The following is a 21,366-nucleotide window of genomic DNA, read 5'->3' on the forward strand; positions in this document are numbered from 1 at the left end:
TCTTTTCTGCAGATCTGAGTTTCCATATGATATTTCCCTTCTACCTAAAGAGCATCTTTTAGCATTTCTTGTAGTACAGCTCTAGCAGCAGTGAATTTACTCAGCTTTCATATATCTGAAATACCTTTATTTTATCCACATTTACAAAGGTTTCTTTACTGGGTAGAGAATTCTAGGATGACACGGTTTTGTTTTGTTTTGTTTTTTCCCTTTTAGTACTTTAAAGATGTTGTACCACCACCCTCAGAACTCTGTTGTTTCTGATGAGAACTAACCAATCATTTTTAATGTTGTTCATGTGTACATGTCTTTTTTTCTCTCTGACTACTTTCAAAGTTTTTCTTTCTTTGATTTTCAGCAAGTTGACTAAGATGTTCCCAGATGTGTTTTTCTTTTTATTATCTTACTTGGGGATAACTGAGATTTCTATATCTGAAAGTCAATATTTTTAAAGAAATTTGGGAAAATGTAGGCCATTATCTCCTCAAAGATATTTTTCTGCCCTACTCTCACTCTTCTTTCCTTCTGAAACTCCAATTATATATACATTGGATTGAAGCTCTTATCATAGCAATATTTTTTCATTCTTCAGGGTTCACTGACTCTTTCTTTTGCCATTTCCAATGTGCTATTAAGCCACCCAATAAATTTTTCGTTTCAGTTATTGTGTTTTCCAGTTCTACAATTTCCATTTAGTTGTTAGTGGTTTCCATTTCTTTGCTGAGATTACCTCTATGTTCACTCATTAAGCTCATATTTTCCTTTCAGTACTTGAATGCTTTTAAATTCAATGTCTAGACCATCTCAGGATCAGTTTTTTATTGACTATTTTCTCTTGACAGTGGGTCACAGTTTTCTGTTTTGTTGTATGTCTGTTAATTGTTTACTTTATACTGGATGTTTTGGTGCCTTTTACCTAAGGACAGCTTTTACACTGCCAGCTGTGTATACTTCAGTCTAGGACGTTACTTATAATGTTTTCAACCTTCTGTTGAAATCTCTTCTCAGTTGCCATTCACAGATCTGGCAGTACCACCTTTTACCCTTTCTACTATCCACTAACATCCTGATTTCCTGTGCAAATTCACTGAGAAGGTCAAATAACTTAGTTGGAAAAGTTTACTGGTTTTGAGACAAACTGACTTAAATTTTAATCTTGGTCTGATACTTACTGGCTAGAGTGTCTTGGTCAAGTTATAAAATCTCTCAGTTTCTTATCTTTAAAATAATAATAACAAATCTCAATATTACTAGGCTTTTTGTTTGTTTATTTTATTTTATTTTATTTTATTTTATTTTTATCTTACTAGGCTTTTATGAACCCTAAAGATGACATAGATAAAGCATGTAGCATGTAGTACTCAATAAATTGTACCAAATATTATTAAGTACTTATACCACCTGGTTCAAATTTTCTACATTGCATAAGGGACTCCAGTGTCTAACTGGACAATCCATCTAAAGCTTTAGCCCAACGACCTCCTTGACTTCACTAACCTGTACCTATACTTCATTTTTGCCCATTCCCATGGCCGTATTTGGAACCTGTCATCATCTGGAGGCATATTGCTTTAGGAACTTTAAACTTCAATAACCAAAACTTTCATCACAATTTCTCCCCTTTCCTTCCTTATCTTTTCTTCTACAAACTCTTACTGAGCACTTATTTCCTGCTGGGTCTATCAAAATGAGTGAAACAACTCTCCTCTGTTGTGATGAAGCTCAGAGAGGGATGGAAGGGACAGGCCAGTAAACGTACAGGCATAAAACCATGGTTGTCATAGATTTTCGTGCAGAGCACAGGATGAGTATCGAACCCACCTTGGAGGCCCAGGCTTCCTGGAGGATATATTGCCTGAGATTATTTGTAAAGAATAAGTAGGATTTAGCCAGATAAATGTAGGAGAGAAGGCAGAGATGATGGCAATCCCAGAGGCTAGAGGAAGCCTAACTTATTGGATGCCTGCACTACAAAGTTGAATCCAGTTACAGCACAGTGCGTAAATATCTAGAGAAGAAAGATTCATCACAAGAAACCTTGAAGAGCACTTGAGAAAGTTCCAGGTAATGACTGCCTGAATGAGGGAAGATGGAATGGAAATAGGTGGAGAGGTTTGAGAGATACTTAGGAGGCAAAATTAAGACACATGGTGCCTGGATATTGGTGACATCTTGTTGAAGATGTCAACAAGATTTCTGACTACAGTGACCGGATGGATGGTGGTACCAGTTACTGAGAGGGCACATGAGAGCGGGGTTTTGGGGGAGGATGTTGAGTTCAGAGTTGGATCTGAGGTGTCAATGGGACAACAAGGTAAGAGATATATAGCAGACTTTTGGATAAACAGATCTGACGCTTAGAAGAGAATCTTGGAGATGAAGATTTACCAGTCAGAGCATAGAGATGGTGGATGAGGCCATGCAAGGGACAGGATTACTCAGGGAGCATATGTAGACTGAGAAGATATTAAGAATGGAACACTGAAGTTTGGTCTGTAGGTGTATGTTTGAGAATTGATGAATATTGCTAGGGATTTTACAGTCTCAAGAGACGACAATGACTCCTTCCCTCCTCCCAGCTCCTTACCACAAGCAGCCAGGTGCAGATCCTCCAGCAGGAAGAGGAGAGAGCCTTTGGAATCCTCCTGCCACCCAGGCCACTGGCTGGCTTGTGATTGGCCCTGGACTCCTCGGCTCAGCAGGAGGCGAAGGTGGGAGGTACTGACGGCAGGGTGGATGGGGCTGGACGTGTAGGGGTGCTGTGGCTCCACGAGCACCTCCACAAAGGCTGACTTCCCTGCTGCTGCCTCTCCAGCCAGCAGCACCGGGTGTCCCCCTGACAGAAGCAGGTCCACCATGTACAAGAGCCGTTCGGTCTACAGGACAGGAGCAGGGCTTACTATGGCAGCTCCAGGTTAGTACAGTAATCTGGCTGAAAGTAAAGGTCTAGGAATCTTGCATTAAAGCTGTTTTTGCAGAACACTTCATGTATTCTTGTAATTGTGAAAACATTTAAAGGAACGGGAGCAGGTAGGCCTCAGGTAGGCCTAGCACAGGGACCACCTCAGGATATCTGTTTGAGCCCCAACCCAAGCTACTGCCCCACTGTCCACACACCTGAGGAGAAGGGCTGAAGGTGCCCTGAGTTCCCTTGATGCGGCTACCCAGGTATTGGCCAGTGAAGGGGGCCAGTGTCCCATCTTCAGGGCATACGTGTAGATCAAACACCAAGGCTGAGGGTGGTAGCTCAGGGTAGTTGGAGAGGCAACTAATAGAATCCCTCAGAAAGGTATCAAAGAGGGGCCAGAGCCTGCTCAGATGGACATACAGGCAAAAGTTTCAGACAGTCACAACAGTTCCATTTGTGATACACTCACACACTATACCCTCCCCCAACGCTGTCACCTGGGTTTTGACTCCCATGGGCCCTTCCATTTCAGCCCTCTGCACCCCGCATCCTCCACCCCTGTAGATACCTGGAGGGAAGGTGGGCTCCAAAGCCCCAGATCAAAGCAAAAAGAAAGCTGCTGACAGCCAGCAAGTGGTCCCTGCGCTTACTAGGCACAGTATTGCTGTCAACCTGGTACCGGTGCAGGGAGCTGCTTTTCGAGGACTTGAAGCTTCGAGCCACAGGATCACTATAGCTGAGGTCCTCTGCAAAGGTCACCATGGCCAGAATCGGAGCCCCAGTAGGAGAAAGGGGAGGGGGTGGGGGAAGAGAGTAGAGATTGGATATTACTTCTCACTTTCAGTCCCCAGGCCCAAGTCCACCTAAGAACCTGGGCCACAGACTCCAACTATATCCCAGCTATCCTTGAGGCCACATAGCTCTCAAATCAGCCCTTCCCTTCACCTGGGAGATGTGCCTTCTCCTCCTCATCTACGCGCAGGTGTGGGTCAAGCAGACAACGCAAGATGCGGGCCAGGCTGGTGACTTCAGCCACACCTGGGCAAATGGCCTGCTGCCCGTGTACCTGCAGCAGAGAGCTGGCACCCTGGCAGGTGAGGAATCGGAACGTTGCAGGCACCAGCACTTCAGCCAGGTGGCTGAGCTCAACAACAGTCTGGTGCTGCAGGCGGTACTCGCGGGGCAGGGCTGCCAGCAGGACGCTCAGCATATCCTGCCACGTCCGCTCCCCCCCACACCAGACTAGGGCGCAGCGGCCCAGCACCGTGGGGCACATGCCTGCTGCATCTCCCACCTCCATCAAAAGAAAAGTACCCGCAGGTCGTGCTATTTGCTGACCATTGGGGAGGCTAAGCTGGGGGGGGTCGCCCAGGAGGCAAGTGATGGAGTCCAGCCAGGCAGCACTGGAAGCCCCATCACATATTATCCAGTGATGAATCCCCACTGATTCCTGCACCTGCCCCCTTGGGCCCACACTCTTACACCGACTGGCTTCACGAAGCAGCCTGGGGAAGACACCGTGGTGCCAGCAGGGGCCCTCCAGCCATCCCAGGAACTCCTGGGGGCTGAGGACACTGGGATACAGGTGAGTAACTTCCACCGGCTGGCAGCTCTGGGTTGAGGGGTCCTCCATGGCTGCCAACCGATTCTGGATCTTAAATAAGCTGTGCCAACATGTGGTCTTGCCACTGCCTGCAGGTCCCAGGAGCAAAACACCTGAGGCCTGGCCCAGGGCCTGGCTCAGCTGCTCCAGGGACCCCAAAATATCAGGGCTGGGATGCAGGCCTCCTTGCCGCAACTCCTCCACCAGCAATGACTTCCTCAGCCTGGGGGTCACAGGCTCTGCCAGCACCTGGTTGGCGGTAGGGAAGAGCCCACAGAGCAGCTTTTGGAGGTTGTGCAGGCGGACCGCATCCAGGATGTTGAACAGTGGGGAGCGCAGCAGGGCGCGCAGCAGGGTGGCTTCCTCGATGGCTGCTAGGCTGCGGGGCTGCTGGGACTCGGGATCCTCCTTGGTCACATTTAGAGCCTGTATCATGTCTTCCAGTACCTTCTTGAGCAGAGGCAAGCGGCAGGGCAGGGGCCCAGGCACCAGCTCACGCTCAAGGGAGAAGAATCTGGATAGGCAGGTAGCCATGCGGGAGGCGTCCTGTATCCCCACACCCAGCAGGGTCAGCTCTGCCACTTGGTGCAGGTCAGGCAGTGTCAGTGCCACAGGCCGCAGCAGTCGGCGCAGGTTGGCAGGCACGGCAGGGCTCAGGGCACGCAGCGTCAGGAGACAGCCATAGCCGAGGCGCATGTCCACTTGATATTTCTCAAAGAAGCCACTGCCAAGGAGCTGAGGGTGGGTGGGGTTGATGGTGCTGGTACTTCGGGAAGCTTCCTGGTACAGTGGGGCATAGAGGTGGCGCAGTTTGGCCAAGCGCTGGCCCAGGGCAGAGAGCAAGCCAAGGGGCAAGTGCTGAGCTGCTTTTAACAGCAGCCAGGCACCACCCTGCAGGGCACCGTTCAGGTAATTGCTCAGGCTTCGGGCCTCGATCTGAGGCAAGCAGGGCACCACCACCAGCTGGCGCCCCAGTGCCTGCGCCAGGGTCTTCACCAGGGCTGCCTTGCCCACACCATCAGGGCCCAGGAGGGTCCCACAGGCCACCTCTTCCAGGGCCAATAAAAGCACTAGGGCTGGCCGCTCAGGCAGCAGGTTGGGTAGAGAACCCAGTCTGGGACCCAGGTACTCATAATTGTACAGGAAAGACCGACCCAGCACATCTATCCAGCATGCAGCTGGTGACAGAGATGCCTCGGTAGATGCAATATTCTCGGGACTCTTCAGGGGGCTGTGGGGAGTGGTGTGAGGTGCATCCAAGTGATACTTGAGTTGGCGGGCCCAGTAGAAGTCCATCAGATCACTGACCTGGTGCTCCTGCAGCAGCTGTGCTATATCCCGGTGAGTCACTGCCATGACCACCAGGGCACTGAGTAGGCTGGTCTGGCGGACAGAGAGCAGGGGCTGCTCACCCTGAGAGGCCCTCTGGGCCTGCAAAAAATGCACCAGTACCTCAAGCTTGTGCACATGCATGGGGACCACGGCCCGCGTGTTCCCTTCAAGCAGAGCCTCCTCGATGCTGGCCCGCCATACCACCTCCTCAGCCACCAGCACACACTGCCACGGGAAGGCCTGGGCTAAGTCCAGCCAGTGCTGGACATACATCTGCGGGGGCAACTGGCCTTGCTGGGGCAGCTTCTTGAAGGACTTGTCCAGGGACGGGCCCAGAGCAAGACGGGCAGCCACACAGTCCTGCAGCTTGTGTACCAGCGCCAAACGCAGACACTTCTCCAGAGAGGCCAGCCACTTGGGGAGATCTGGATGCAGGGGAAGGGACCCCGGCAGCTTCACCTCCTCCCCACCTGCCCCTAGCACGGCAAGTGCCTCCACCTGAGTCTGGGTGCTTGGGCTTGACTCCCGGCCATCCCCATTTTTATCAGTTCGGCGGGACCTGAAGCTCACGGCATGCACGTGAGGAAAGCAGCGCCGTGCCCAGAGCTGGGCCGCACAGGACTCCAGCGGGGCAGCCAGCAGGGCCACCAGCTCACTGTCACTGAGGAAGAAGAGGCGGGGGAAGTGAGCACGCACGGCGTAGAGCACGCTCTCCAGCGCCATGATGATGTCTTCCAGCTCCACGGAGCCCGCTTGCAGCAGCTGTTGCAGCTGCTGGCCTTGGAAATACGGGCTCCGCTTGGCACTGGGCACTACAAGTGACAGAACCAGGGGGTCAGCTACAGAGATCTGCATCAGGGTCCGATACTGCTCATCCACGGCCTGGAAACGGGACCACTGTGTTGAGAGAGAGGGTAAGAGTGAAGGCAGCACCCCCTCCCACCCTGAGCCCCGCTGTTTGGTAGCACTTGTCCACTCTGCCATATACCCCCTTCCCTACCAGGTCAGAACTAGGAAACTGGATCTTCATCTCATGCAGAACTTTATTCAAAAAGATCCACTTCTGCTGGAAAGTCGCCCACACCTGCAGCACAGCACCTGTGAGAGCAGCCAGGGGAACACTGGAGGGAAACTAGGGTTTTAGCTCCTGCAAGGGGGTCCAGCTTGCTCCTGCCCTCTTGGGATGCCCAACCCCAAAAAAACTATGCTTAGTAGGACTCAGGGACCTTGCTCAAAGGAGAGAAAACCAGCAGCGTGAATAAAGACTTGGTCACGTCAGCCCAAGACATGGCCCTGAAGGAGGTCCTCACTCTGTCCTCACCCACCCCGCACCCCTCTCCCCATCCTTCTGGGCCCTCTTCCCTCAGGTCCCACCCACCAGCTAGCGGCCTGCACTCACTCAGGCCATGCATGAGGGTCACCCACTCCAAAGCCATTTTGTTTAAGTCTCCTGACTTCTGGATGGCCAGGATCTTGAACAACACCTGAAGACTTTCCTGGATAGAATCCTGCAGGCTGCTGTAATCTAAGGAAGAGTGGGCTTGAACTGAGCTGAGCTGGCAGTCAGATGGCACAAGGGCAGGCGTGACTGATACCCAAAATACACTGAAACTCACAGATCTCAAACTACTTTATAAAGGACACAAACATTTTTTCTTCCACTAGGTGAATGAATCTAGTAAGCTCACCAAGAGTCAGAGTGTGTTTGCAAACTTGTTTATGTGAGTTCTATTTATGTGAGTGATAATTTTAATTACAGAGTTTAATCTAATATTATGTTAACCACTGAAATATGGGCGGCAAAAGATTTGCTACTTCTATGGAAACCATTGAAGACTTCAGTAAACTAATAAGAACATATTAAATTAGGTATAGGCAAGTCAATTTTTAAAAAATTGTGAAATTATAATAAAAATCTAGAAAAGTTCTGGACTCAGCTTCACAAGTGTCCTCATGTCACTTCTCAACTTTTCAGAAACTGAAAGTGGAAATAGCAGACCATGTATTAACGTACGAAAGGCAGTGAGGAACGTCTATCAGTTGACTGCAAATCAAAGAAAAGCTCTTGTCCTTAGGTTAAAAGGTTAGTAAATAAATGTACATTATATGATTTAAGCTAAAATAAAAATCTTAAGCCATGTATGCATATTTTATGATTTCCCTATTTAACTAACTTCTTGAATTCACCAGTTGGGTTTCAATTAGGCTGGATGAAGAGAATTTCTCCTTTACTGGCAATTCCCTAATTACATCACCTTGAGTGCTGGTACATGTGCTGCCCCCTCTGCCTGGCATGCCCTTCTCCCCTTGCAAGTTTGGCAAACTCCTACTCCTTCAGAAATCAGCATGAGGCCTTTGTCTAATGGAAGGGAAGATTTCCCTGACTCTCCTGGTCCTTTGAAGTTGGTCCTCTTTCTGAGATTCTACTGCCCTCAGTTAGGTGCTCTGTCATGCACCTATCTCTATTCTCTTGTCCCTCTCTCACTGGACTGGAGTTTGCAAAGGAGAGGACTTCCGTCTGTAAATCTGAGTGTCTCCTGCATTTGGCTCAGAAGAGACAGGTGAGTTTGATGAGGGAATGACAAAGGAATGAAGGAGTGGGTGCAGTCTAGAGGACACAGCATTGAAAGCTGGAGAGACGTGACCAATTCCTTAGCACACCCAGAAAGGGGAGGACCTTTGCTGAAGAAGCCAGGCATTAGGCAGGGAGGGGGTGGGGGACTCCCAAGAAGATTAAGGCTGTATAAGAGCTACATGGAAGACATCGTCTCAGCACAGACTGACAGCTCAGGTTGTCCAGGAGGAGGGGCCCTGGCCAGAGAAGCCAGATCCGGCAGGGCTTGCTGGATGAATACGCCCAACTGCGTCTCTCCCGGCTCCTCCCCCCATCCCCGCCCGCCAACACCTGCCACAGCGGGGGGCTTTCACTGGGCTGGGTCTCACCTGAAAGGATGAAGGTGCCACTATCCTTGCCCACTACCTGGCACTGGGGGCTGCAGGCTGCTGGTCTTCTGGAGCGCTCTGAGGCTGGGGTCTCATGTGGCACATGCAGGATGAAGTTGAGTAGTCGCAGTTGGCGTGCTTCCCAGGCCCGCTGCAGCTGCAGTAGGGCCTCTTGGGCACGAGTCCGCGTGTTTTCACACTGCCAGATCTGCAACAGCCGGATCTCAGGAACCAGGACTGAGTAATGGCTCAAGGGATAGCCTTGGAGCTGGGACTCGAGGGCCAGGGCTCAGGAGAGCGGAGGTCTCGGAAAATGGAGAGTGGGACCATCAGGCTTCAAAGACAGGCCGCCAGCGTCATACTGTGACCTAGGGCTGCTGCCCGGAAACCCACTCTTGCAAGGCTCCAACTGAGCAGACAATACCTCAGTCAGCTCACGCTCTTTTGGCACAGGGTTAAGTGTTGGGGACATCTGCCATCCTGTGTGCCCACAACTTCGGGGCTGCCACCCACTTCCTTCCCCTGGGGAGACGTACTCTCAGTCACAGGGAGTCTGGAACCACCCACCAGATCCCCTTACCCTCCAGGTAGGCTGGCAATCTCAACCCCACCCCCATGCAAGCCAGTATCTACTGCCCCCCCCCCCCCACCTTGTCTCAAGGGGCTGTTGGGCCTTAATTGGCTCTATTAGAGCTTAGCAAACAGGCCCTGGACTTGGACCGCACTTCTTCTGCGGTTGTTGGGGTGGGGAGGGGACGGGAAGCCCACCTGATTGATTCGATCTGTAAACTCCAGCAGTGGGCAAGAGAGCAGCTGGCCCACTGTTACGAGCTCTATGTTGTGGAGATTGCTTAGCCCTAGGGCTGGAGGTAGAGGGACAAGTCAGAGCAACACTCGGTCTTTGGCATTGTCCAACCCAGCCCAGCCCAGCCCAGCTCCCAGACAGCACATCTCAAAGCATGACACAGAGGCAAGGGCCCAGAACCTAAGGTCCAGAGCACAATTCAGAGTCTGGAGTAAACACTCCAGCCTAAGCCTAGCCCAGGTCAGCAGAGAGGACCCACATGGTAGTGTGGGAGGTTAAAAATGTTTGTCCCTGTTGGGGAAAGGAGGTTGTGGTCCATGAGGGAAGGCCAGGGCAACCCAGGGAGGAAAGGTGTCTCCATAAAGAGCAATAGGAAACTGAGTTGTCCCATTGCTCTAACCCTATGTCCTCTCTTCCCCTCCCTTCTGACTCTACCCAAACTCACCTCGCAGGAGGGCTTGGAAGCTGACGTTCTGCTGCTGGAGGCTGCCCAGCTTGGTGAGCGATGGCAGGAGGCTGCGGAACTCCTCCAGCATACACATGCAGCGCTGCAGGACTGGGCTGTGCAGCCCCAGTGTTGCACTCATCTGGGCCGCCTCTGTCAGCCAGCCATCTGTCTTCTGCTGGGCCATAGCCAGATTGAACTGTAGGGAGAAAGGCACATGGGCAGCCGGAGACCCCTCCCCACGCCCATCCCTGCAGACTCTCCACTCCCGGGTAGGGGCTCCATGGAGGGTGTCCGCACCTTGGCAAAAGCCATGCACTTCCATTCGCTGATGTTTTCAAAGATGACTCGGTACAGGTGCCAAATGCGCTGCTGCTGCACGATAGGACAGGTCCCACAGATTGGCAAGGGCACAGGACTCTGGTCCCCTGTAGGAGAGGGCAGGCTGAGGCCCAGGCTATGTTCAGGGGTGGGATGAGGGTCTCCCAATACTTGACCAAAGAAAAAGCCCCTTGTTTGAGGATGGTCCCAGAGTGTCTTCCACCTCACATTTGGTCAGATGGCCCTCCCTGGAACGGAGGATCCCACAGGCAGAGATGGTACAGGTGGCAGTTGGCCAAGAGGCAACTCAGAAGCAACATGCCCTTCCAAGGGATACAAGTGATCAACAGAAGTGACCGCATCTGAGAAAAGAAACTGGAGTCTACGAAGCTCTTTACATGCAGAAGGGAGCCAGACGAGCTGCACCACTGCACAGAAGGGCTAAGGCCATTAGTTCCGTCCCGGTCTCCTCCTAGGGGCCAGTGAGGACCTCAGCAGCCATCTCTCTCCACCACGCTGGCTGGAAGCAGTGGCTCTGGAGCATCTGGGACCTGCTGCCTGGTACAGGACTGGGTTGAACAGGGCTACACGAAGGCTAAGGACTACGGTGAGGACACCTCTACGTTTCTCCTGCACAGGCTTTTAGCCCTCTGACCCCATCACATACCAACAGAACACTCACCTATTTGCCTTCTCTACCAGACTGTGAGCTCCCGTATCCCCACCCTAAGCACAACAGTTGACATACCCAGTGTATTTAGATTTTTGTCCTGCAATTTTTCACATATAAAAGAGATTAAGGGAATTCCCTGGTGGTCTAGTGGTTGGGACTCAGCACTTTTTCTCTGCCATGGCCCCGGGTTCAATCCCTGGTCAGGGAACTAAGATCCCACAAGCCACACAGCACAGCCGGGGAAAAAAAAAAAAAAAAGAGAGAGAGAGAGAGAGACTAAAATGAAGGTATGTGATGCCCAAGACTTGCTTAGGGTCACCCAAGATGCAGGCCCCTGGGTCCCAACCCTGATCTCAGCGGGAGGGTGCATCCCCAGGTGGTGGTGGAGGAGGTGGGCCCCTGGGTACCAGTGAAGGTGGCGTAGGCATGGTGCAGTTCGCTGAGGCTGCTGGCTGTGCTCTGGAACTGACGCTCCAGGGAGATGAGCTGGCGCTCAGTGCTCCTCTGCTCCTGCTCAGGGTCCATGAAGGGGCCGGACAGGGCCTTCTCAATCAGGCCCTCCAGCTCCGCCAGCGCCGCCGCCATCAGCTGCTGCAGCTTGGGCACGATGGCATGTTGCTTGCTGAGCAGGAACTCTGAAGCCTGGCTTTTCTCAAACTGGAATGACTCCCACGTGTCCAGAAGCTGCGGGGCAGGCGGAGGGCAGTCAGGCAGAGGTGGTTTGGGGGAGGGGCACCGGGAGGGGTGGGCGAGATGCCTTCTCACCGACATGTCCAGTGCCTCATTCTCAGCACTGAAGACGCCCAAGTGGTTGCGGACGAGCTCATAGAGTGACCGCGTGTATTCCATTCGCTCCTCCAGCTTTGCGTACTGCTCGTTGGCCTCGTTCAGCTGCAGGGACGGCAGCATGAGACCAGCACCCCCACAGCCCTGTGCACTTCTCCGGACCCATCCTGAGGGGCACTCCCACCTGCGAGAGGCTCCAGGCCCCCGCAGCCACCTTTTAACCAACTGGGATCAAGGCAATGTGGGATCAGATCCCCCATCTGACCTAGGACTCCCTGAAGACAGCACGGTTCCTCCCCCATCAAATCATTACCGTGATGGCAGAGCAATGGATCCCCACGTGACTGTACAGAGAGCAGAACCGTCTCTGAAGGCAGCACTGTATCCCTGTCATCGCACCAGGGCCTCCCCCTCTCATAAGGCTACTGAGGGCCACGTGAGCAGGGTGGGTACTGGCGAGGGCAGACCGCACACTGGAGCACAGTTTGAGGGCAGCAAGCCCCATCGGGAGCTCAGCTGAGACCTGAAGGGAGAGTGCCGAGCGTGGGAGCGGGGCAGCCCTGGGTGAGCTGGGAGGGAAGGATGGGAACAGCCCACCTTCCGGGAGCACCATGCGATGGCGCGGATGTCCGAGTCGACAGTCTGGAAGGCCTTCATGAAATCTGTGAGCTCTGTTATTAGCTGCTGACTGCGGCTCTGGCATTCGTCCTGTACCTGTTCAAGGATGTCCTTCCTGATGCTCACCAGCTTGGATTCTGAAGACAGGAGAGAGTTAGGCATGAGGGAGTGAAGTGACAGAGGAGTGTGGGGGTGCAGAGTGGGAGCAGGTGGAGGGGGAAGCCAGAGCATGAATTCGTTCCCTCAGTCACTGAATACTTGCTGGACCCCTGCCTGGTGTCCAGTCAGCTGCAGTGCACTGGGGCCTTTGCTGGACACTGGTAGACAAGAGAGATGGGTGAGACAGAAAGGGGTCCCACCCTCAGAGCCTCACAATACGGCACCAGAGATGGACATAAAAATGGACAATCACATATCAGTGTGATAAATGCTCTTCAAAGAGTCGTCAACCTGGCTCAGCGAAGGGGGAAGAGGCCTGAAGAGGCTGGGGAAGGCCTCCTCAGAGAAAGGGACATTGGAGCTGAATGTATTGAGTGGTTAAGGCTTCCAGGGGCTCGCCAAGTGGGTGAAAGCGTGTGCAAAGGCACGGGAACGCTGTGTGCATGGATGGCAGAAGGCCCACCACAGATAAATGTTTTCCGCCTGCGGAGGCTTACTGTCTCTGCTCTAATAGAAGAGATACCAAGAATAGTGTGTAATCTGCCTTTTGTTTTTTAAGGATTAAAGGAAAGAAGCTGTCATGTGGATTTGGGGCTAGAAGATAGTCTTGGAGGCTTCCCTGGTGGAGCAGTGGTTAGGAATCAGCCTGCCAGTGCAGGGGACACGGGTTGAGCCCTGGTCTGGGAAGATCCCACATGCTGCAGAGCAACTTAAGCCTGTGCACCACAAATGTTGAGCCCATGCACCGCAGCTACTGAAGCCTGAGTGCCTAGAGCCTGTGCTCTGCAACAAGAGAAGCCACCGCAATGAGAAGCTCATGCCCCACAATAAAGAGTAGCCCCTGCTCTCCACAACTACAGAAAGCCCATGTGCAGCAATGAAGACCCAACACAGCCAATAAATAAATTAATTAATTAATTTTTAAAAAAGAAGAAGATAATCTTGGCAGCTGGGTTTGGCAACATGAACAGCTCCACTGTTGCCAAGGACAGGAATAATACCAAAATGATGCCTCGTCAAATCTAAGATACCACTGATTGTAAGAAGCGCCATTATTTTATATATACCACAAAAAAAGAAAAAATGATGCCATCAATTATAATACACCTAAGTTCAGAAATGTTACAATATGCACAGAGCAGTAAAATACAATATAGAAATAGTTATGCAGTATACCACAAAACATAATATAGAGTGCTTACTACATGCCAGACACAATGTCAACTGCTCTACCTGTATTAACCCATTTAATCCTCACAAAACCCTCTGAGGTAGATACTATTATTGCCCCTGTTTTGAAGATAAGCAAAGTGACACTCAGAGAGGTTAAGGAACTTTATCAACATCACACAATGGTAGAGCAAGGATTCAGACTCTGGCAGCCTGGCTCCACTCTGTTATGTTTTATGCTTTGAAAGGTGAAAAGTAAATTAACTTACCCTCCATGAGCACCTCTGCAACTGCAAAGTAGGATAATGAGTTCCTGGGGCAGATAATTTAGACATACAGGGAATGGGTCTGTTGGAGCTTTGGAGGAGGTAACCAATAGGACTCAGAACCAAGAGCTGAGACTGCGAAAACCAAGACAAGGGAAGCTCCAAGGGTACCCAAGGTTGAACAGAGCACAATGTGTACTTATCCTTTTTCAAAAGATCCCGTTGGCCTGACAGTAGCTAGGCCATTGCAATGGTGCTGCCAGAGAGGAGCTCAACAGTGACACCGCGTGGTATAAAGGAGCAATGGACTGATAAAGTACCAGGGCTCCCTGGGGTTGGAAGTTGGCGATGGATGGGAAAACACATTTGAGAGATATTTAGGAGGCAGAAGAATGGAAAGGCTTTGTGGTATGTTTGATTTAGGGAGAGGGAAGAGTAAAGTATGAACTCAAGTCTCTGGTGAGGCCAACTCATAAGATTAGGTAATTCAAGTATTCAAGGGAGCCCAGGTAGAAGAGGAACAAGGCTGCAGGATAAGAAGATAGAATTATATCAGCAAGAAGGATGAAGTGGACAGAAGAGGATAGGGTGAAATGAAAAAGAGGAAGCATCTACTGCATGCCATACGCAATACTAGGAATATTGCAAACAATAGCTCATTTATTCCTCCTTCCCACAGCCCTGTGAGTGACTACATTATTATGCCCATGTTACAAAGGAAGAAACTGAAGCTCGGTGACCTGAAGTCACAGAAACCAGTAAAAAAACAGAGCCAGGATTCTGAACACTGTGCTTTTCTCTCTCCCTCTGCTCCTCTTGAAGAGGCCATTGCTCCTGGATTAAGGACCAAGAAGCCAACAAACCAGAAAGAACACCGACTTCCTGAGCAAGAGTGGAGCAAAGCCTGCCCAAAACAGGGTCAGAAAGAAAGCAGGCCAAACACAGAGCTTCCTATTTCTGCCTTGCCAGCCTGAACCCCCTGTGCATTTAGGAGGGAGGGTGGGGGAAAGAGTGAATTTTGCGGCCTAGAAGATCCCTAAGGAGGCATGTGCTTTCCTCTGTGGAAGAGCAAAGGCAGGGAGGGCTAGGCGGGCAAGCACCTGCCAGCAAACTCTTTCAGGCCCAGCTCCACGGCCTCCCACCTTCCTAAAGAAAGCAGGCTTGGAGGCCATGGGTCTCAGAGCATCGCGTCTCTGCAGGAAGCAGACCCGATCGGTTGCTGCCATCCATGGGTGTTAGGTGACAAAACAGAACAACCTCTCTGTTTCCTAGAAGAACAAACCACCAGCTTCCCAATCTACCCCACTGTGTGTCTCTCCACAGCCTTCTCCCAGGTGGAAGCACTTAGCTAGTAAACAGTAGCATGAGACATCCCTCCCATGGGAGGGGAGGAAGAGAAAAGAGGAACAAGACTAGGTCTTAAACCAGATTTCTCAGAGACCCAGGGAGACCAACTGAGCCTTGGCCTCGTGGGGGTAGGTAAGACACATGAGGTGGGGCCGACATGGGACGAGGAGGGAACACAGCAGAGTGGGCTTGGGCTCCACTTTGCATGTACCACTTTGAGAAGAAACCCCCTTGCAGGGTGCCCTTATGCTCATGTGACCTGAGACAGTCACAGCAGAGCAGAAATCATGGTGTGATGTATTGTGGCAGAAAGAGGGCCAAATATAACATTCCCAAGTCCCCCACGGCTCCCAAACGGCAGGGGATACAGGAGATAGTGGAGAGTTGATAGCCAGCAGGCCCAGATGGGATTCCTGTGTTGAGGGATGAGGGACCCTTAAGCAGAAGCTATGGGCTGGCCAGCCTAAGACAAAGACTGGATGAAGGGTTCGCTAAAACCTCAAAGATATGTAACGTCAGCAGGAGCCAATGCAGAGCTGAGTCAACAAAGGTAGACACTCTGGACTCCTACTAGCCAAGAGAACACACCCCAGCTCAGGACACAGCTGCACCAGGAGCAGAAGGAGGGTAGAGACCTCAGGGAAGTTAACAGAAGCCAGCAAAGAAGAGCACACAGCCCAGAAGCCCTCTTCAATGCTGGGTGCCACCTTGGGAAGGAAAAGGAGCAGAGGACATTTGAAAATCAAAATAATTCAGAACTGCAGTATGGATTTTGAATGGACCAAATACCCAAAATAGACTGAATTAGACCAAAAGTGCTGCTTTAAATGAAAAAAAAAAAAAAAAAATGCATTGACTTTCAGTTGGAATACAGTTGTCCCTGGGAGATTGGTTCTAGGACCGCTGAGGATACCAAAATCCACACATGCTCAGCTCCCTTATAAAATGGCACAGTATTTGCATATAACCTACATATGTCCTCCTGTATACTTTAAATCATCTCTGGTTTACTTATAATACCTAAAATGATGTAAATGCTATGTAAATAGTTGTAAATACAATGTAAATGCTATATAAACAGTTGTCGGTTCAAGTTTTGCTTTTTGGAACTTTCTGGAATTTTATCCACAGATGTAGAACACACAGATGGGGAGGGCCAACTGTCTCTTCTTTCACCATCAGCAGAATTTAGGGCTACAGACTCAGCCAAGATCAGTTAAAGAGAGTAACTTTTTATACATGCAAATAGTAGTGTCCATTTTGACGGCTACATGTGGGGAGAGGGCACCCCTGATTCCTAAGACTCTCTGGGAAGAAATTTTCTCCTAGCCTAAGGAGCAGGCTAGGATTTTTCTCAGTCATATTTGGTTTGAACTACTTCCACGCCGTGAGAATAGAAAGTGTGTCAGGGACACGATTCCTAGGGAGTGTGGTGAATGAGGAGCCAAAACAGACGGCGAGGCTGTCCTCTGTAGTGATCACACCTCCAGTTGCAAAGGGAAGGGACTGGGACCTGGGGCTTTGGGAGGCTCTACAGGTCCAAGGAGGGGCCTGCACCAAAGGTCCCTGGAGGACACGGAAGGCCCAAGCAGGGCCGTGTGGATAAGGTACGGGAGGATAAGCAGCACTCACCCATCTCCATCCGTATGTCGTGGCAGCTCAGCAGCAGCAGCCTGCCTTTTGTGATCAACTCCATGGGTATCCTGGAGACGCGGGCCTGCCAGCCGTTTAGGCGGCTCACCAGCATCACGTAGTTCCTGATAGGACAACCTCTCATAGCCTCCAGCGTCTGAGGCCCCCAGGCTTGCAGGAACTCATAAATGCCTGTCATCCAGTGATGGTCCCTGCAGAATTCCTGCACCTCCTGCAGCATGCCCTAGGGGCAGACAAGGTGCTTAGGACAGAGGTGGGTGGCTATGATGGGAACTGGTGGCCACCATCCCATTCTTTAAACCTCTGTCCTCACCTCCAGCAGGGCCTGTTGTACAGCCAGTGCCTGCTGGATTCGAGGGCTGTTGTCCAGGTCCTCTTGCAGCTGCTTATAATCGGGGGGCAAGTACTGGCCCCGCAGTCGGTGCCCACACACCTCCAGGGCTTCAGTAATTGTGTGAGACTTCCAGGGCCACACCAATCCTATATTCGGGCCGCAGAAGATGTCCACAGCATCACTGGGCTGGCCCTGGAACTTGGGCATCATGAAGTCCGTGTCTGAGTCCTCCTCTTCATCTTCTTCTAATGGGGTATATGCCATAATTGTCCTTGAGTGCCCTCCAGGGATCACACACAACCTCTCCCTCTACCCTGAGTGTGTAATACACATTACACACACACACACACACACACATTCTCTTTTCATGAGTGAGTTTACACATATATCTACACACACATGTACATCATACATCTACAGTACCAAACCCACCAAGGGAATTTACTAGTCAGGGTTCAGGTGCAGAGAACAAAATTTAGTCTATCTAGTATAAGCAGGGAGGGAATTATTATAGATTATTAAGTGGGTTGTGAATAACTGCAAGAGATGAAAAACAAAAGCACTCTAGGCCAAGTGTCTAGGGCCCTGTGCTGCTCGGCAAATTGGCATGTCATTGCCACACCACCAGCTACATAAGCACATGATCATAAACGACTACAAGCCCCACCAGCGGAATGGATGGCATACGCCCTGCCCCTCTCCCTTCCTTACTTCAATTCTGAACTGAAGTCCCATATACGTCTGGATCACATATGACTCCCAGCCACAAGGGGGCCTGAGAAACGCAGTTTGTAGCACTCTAGCCTCTGCAGGACAGAGGAGGAGGTGGGAAAGGAAGCTGAGCAAGCCAGTCCTCAGTGCCCATCTTAAGGAATATCCTTGAGCATGGCCTCCCCCTTAATTCTTAGAAACTGCTTAATTGCCAATTTTAGTATTTGTGTTAACACTTTGCACAAAATGGAGAAGAAGCACTAAAATGTTCAGAAATTAGAGCCATACTGCCAACACCTAAACCGCCCAGTGCCCCCAAAGGCCCATCTTCAGATCTCTTCCCCATCAGTACTCACTTTGTAGAACTCGTCCAGTTTCATAATTTTAAATACCATCTATTTGCTCTAAAATTTATGTCTAGCTCAGCTCTCTCCCTGAATCCCAATCCCACTTAAACTGCTAGTCCACATCTCTACTTAGATGCCTAATATGCACCTCAAACTTTTAAAGCCCCAAATGAGCTCTGATCTCTGTCCCACCCCCCTAATTTCTCCTCATGCAGTCTTCCAACTTCAGTAAATGGGAACTCCATTCTTCCAGGTGCTCCAGTCAAAAACTTTAAAGCTATCTTTGACTCTTCTCTCACACACAACACATCCAGCCATCCAAAAATCCCATTGGCTCTACATTCAAAATATACCCGAAACCTAACCAATTCTTACCACCAGTACCACCGCCTGCCCCTCTTTCCCCAGCCCAAGTCACCATCAAATCTCACGGCATTACTGAAATACCCTTCTAACCCATCTCCCTGCTTTGGTCCTTGCCTCTATCGCCTTGCAGCCTGACCTGCATAACCAGAATGATCCTTTAAAAATAATGCCAGAAGGGCTCTGGGAAGATGGTGGAAGTGGCAGCAAAACTTTGAAATCTATCCCAAATTCCCACATGAAACTGGCGTATAAAATTGACAGAGCAATTAGACAGTAAAACCAAAAACCCATCTACATAACATTTTTAACAAAATGAAGACAAAGGATCCTTACAAGCCCTAAAATGTAAGTGGATGGGAACAAACCACTTACAGCCTCGAGTGGCACGTGGCATTGCCATTTATGGGGAAGGAAGCAGAGGGGAAGCAGACTGCCCTGAGACTAGGAAAACTCCACAACAGCCAACAGGCATTTCGTGGAAAGCAGAGGGCTAATCTGAGAACAGCAGGTAAAAATGGAAAGCGATTTGCCCGCTCTAGTAGCAGGTGAGGTTAAGGTCCGAAGGAGCTGGAGTGGTCTACGCCCCATGAGCTCCTAAAACCAACCAGCGAGGGCTGCCTTCTGGGACAGTGCTTAGCACTAAGGTGACACTGCGGGGGGTAAAGTTAAAAGTGAGCAGAATGGAAGCAATAGAGAAAAAGAAAACATTCAGATAAAAGTGGGAGAGAGAAACAGAAGCCAGGAAATCTCAGAAAGGTAGTTTTTTTTTAACGCTACAGAAAAACAATAGAAAAGGAAATTGAGAGGTTAGAAAACTGCTCTGAATCAAGCTGTCTCCTAAAAGTTAGTAAAAGATAACTTTTCAAAAATGAGCAACAGAAAAGTACCAACATCAAACCCCATACAAAGCTAGCATAAGAAAAAAAAGAATGGGGAGTAGAATAACATCTTTATAGACAATGAAAGCATGTCAGGAAACAGATCAAAACAAGCCCATTTCAAAACAAGCCAAAAGACACCAGGAAAACAGCATAATCCATGAGAGAAAAACGCATATCAGAATGAGAAAAACTCAGGACTTCCCTGATGGTGCAGTGGTTAAGAATCTGCCTGCCAATGCAGGAGACACAGGTTCAATCCCTGGTCTGGGAAGATCCCACATGCCACAGAGCAACTAAGCCCATGCACCATAACTACTGAGTCCACGTGCTGCAACTACTGAAGCCCGCACACCTAGAGCCCATACTCCACCACAATAGAAGGCACCGCAATGAGAAGCCCACACACTACAATAAAGAGTAGCCCCCTCTTGCCACAACTACAGAAAAGCCTGCACGCAGCAACGAAGACCCAATGCAGCCAAATAAATAAGTAAACAAATAAATAAACTTTAAAAATTAAAAAAAAAAGAATTAAACTCAGAACTCAGGAAAAAATTAGAAATTAAAGAAAAAAATCATTTTAGAATGGAAACTGAACTAAAAAGGAAGACAAGAGCAAATAAACTTAACAGGTAAATAATGCCTTAAGAAAAACAGAAGGTAAAAATAAGGACAATTATAAAATAAAAAAGAAATAAGGATTTTTAAAGAAAGATTTAAAGAGAAAGGGACATATATTGGGAGATAGGTGATAAGGATGTAAAATACATGTAATAGGAGTCCCTGAAGAAAAATCCAAAGCAAGGGAAAAGAACAACACTAAAAACCTTAATTCAAGAATACTTTCCTGAAATAAAAAGATTTAAAGCTACATTATAAAGGAGCATACTTGAGAATACTACCTTAGAATAGTCAATATCAAGACATATTCTACTAAAATTACTGAACTGCAAGGAAAAAAAATATTTTAGGTTTCTAGGCAAAAAAAAAAAGCAAGTGATTTATAAGGGAAATAAAATTAGGTTCTTTTGAAAACAACTTTTAATGCCAGAAGAAAATGGAGTAACATCTTTAAGATATGGAGGGGAAGAACAAAGGAGGCAATGATTTTACATCTGGCAATAATAACTTTCAAAGGGTATAAACTATTATTAACATAGAACTTGAGAATTTTGCTCCTATAACCCCTTCTTGAAGAATTTAAACAGAGAATTAACTTCGGACAAACAGAATTACTAAAAGAGACATCAACAGAAGGACTGCTGCTGAGCATAAATATATTGTTACTTGTATTAACTAAACTCAAATGAGGTTTCATTAAATAATAAAATTATTAAAAGGGAAAGAATATAGCAGAAATGATAACATAGAGAATGCTGGTGATTCTTCTGCTTGCAAGAGGAGAGAGCCTATCTGAAGAATGAATATTTCTCAACTACCTTACAGCCAGTCCCTTCTCCCTTCTTCTGTGGTGGTTGACCCTGCCTTCCATGAGAAACTAGAAATATGAGCCATTTGATTTCCCACACCTAGATTTTGACAATGAGATATAATAGTGTGCCTGCTAGGAAGTTTCTGGAGAAGACTTCCTCTCTTGATAAAATGTGAGAGTCAGGCAAGGAGAGCTTTCTCTCTAACCTTGCCTTCCCTTTCTAAAACCTGATTTTGCTTCAGAATGGGATGAATGGAGCTGCAGCT

The 21,366-nt window shown here is 49.4% G+C and overlaps 1 protein-coding gene across 1 annotated transcript in view; it reads right to left on the reverse strand.

The window, feature by feature from the left end:
- Positions 1-21,366, reverse strand: part of DNHD1 (dynein heavy chain domain 1) — a 69,691-nt gene that overhangs the window by 24,460 nt on the left and 23,865 nt on the right. Inside the window, exons 8-21 of the mRNA XM_057749355.1 lie at positions 17,343-17,608; positions 17,009-17,252; positions 12,414-12,571; positions 11,438-11,921; positions 10,337-10,464; positions 10,037-10,235; positions 9,555-9,649; positions 8,787-8,994; positions 7,243-7,368; positions 6,844-6,941; positions 3,854-6,740; positions 3,477-3,654; positions 3,118-3,310; positions 2,588-2,876 (exon numbers count right to left, since the gene is read on the reverse strand). Of these exons, the coding sequence (XP_057605338.1) occupies positions 2,588-2,876; positions 3,118-3,310; positions 3,477-3,654; positions 3,854-6,740; positions 6,844-6,941; positions 7,243-7,368; positions 8,787-8,994; positions 9,555-9,649; positions 10,037-10,235; positions 10,337-10,464; positions 11,438-11,921; positions 12,414-12,571; positions 17,009-17,252; positions 17,343-17,608 (5,553 nt within the window). The remainder of the gene's footprint in view (positions 1-2,587; positions 2,877-3,117; positions 3,311-3,476; positions 3,655-3,853; positions 6,741-6,843; positions 6,942-7,242; positions 7,369-8,786; positions 8,995-9,554; positions 9,650-10,036; positions 10,236-10,336; positions 10,465-11,437; positions 11,922-12,413; positions 12,572-17,008; positions 17,253-17,342; positions 17,609-21,366) is intronic.

Source organism: Hippopotamus amphibius, chromosome 9, assembly GCF_030028045.1.
Source record: "Hippopotamus amphibius kiboko isolate mHipAmp2 chromosome 9, mHipAmp2.hap2, whole genome shotgun sequence".
NCBI classification, from domain to species: domain Eukaryota; kingdom Metazoa; phylum Chordata; class Mammalia; order Artiodactyla; family Hippopotamidae; genus Hippopotamus; species Hippopotamus amphibius.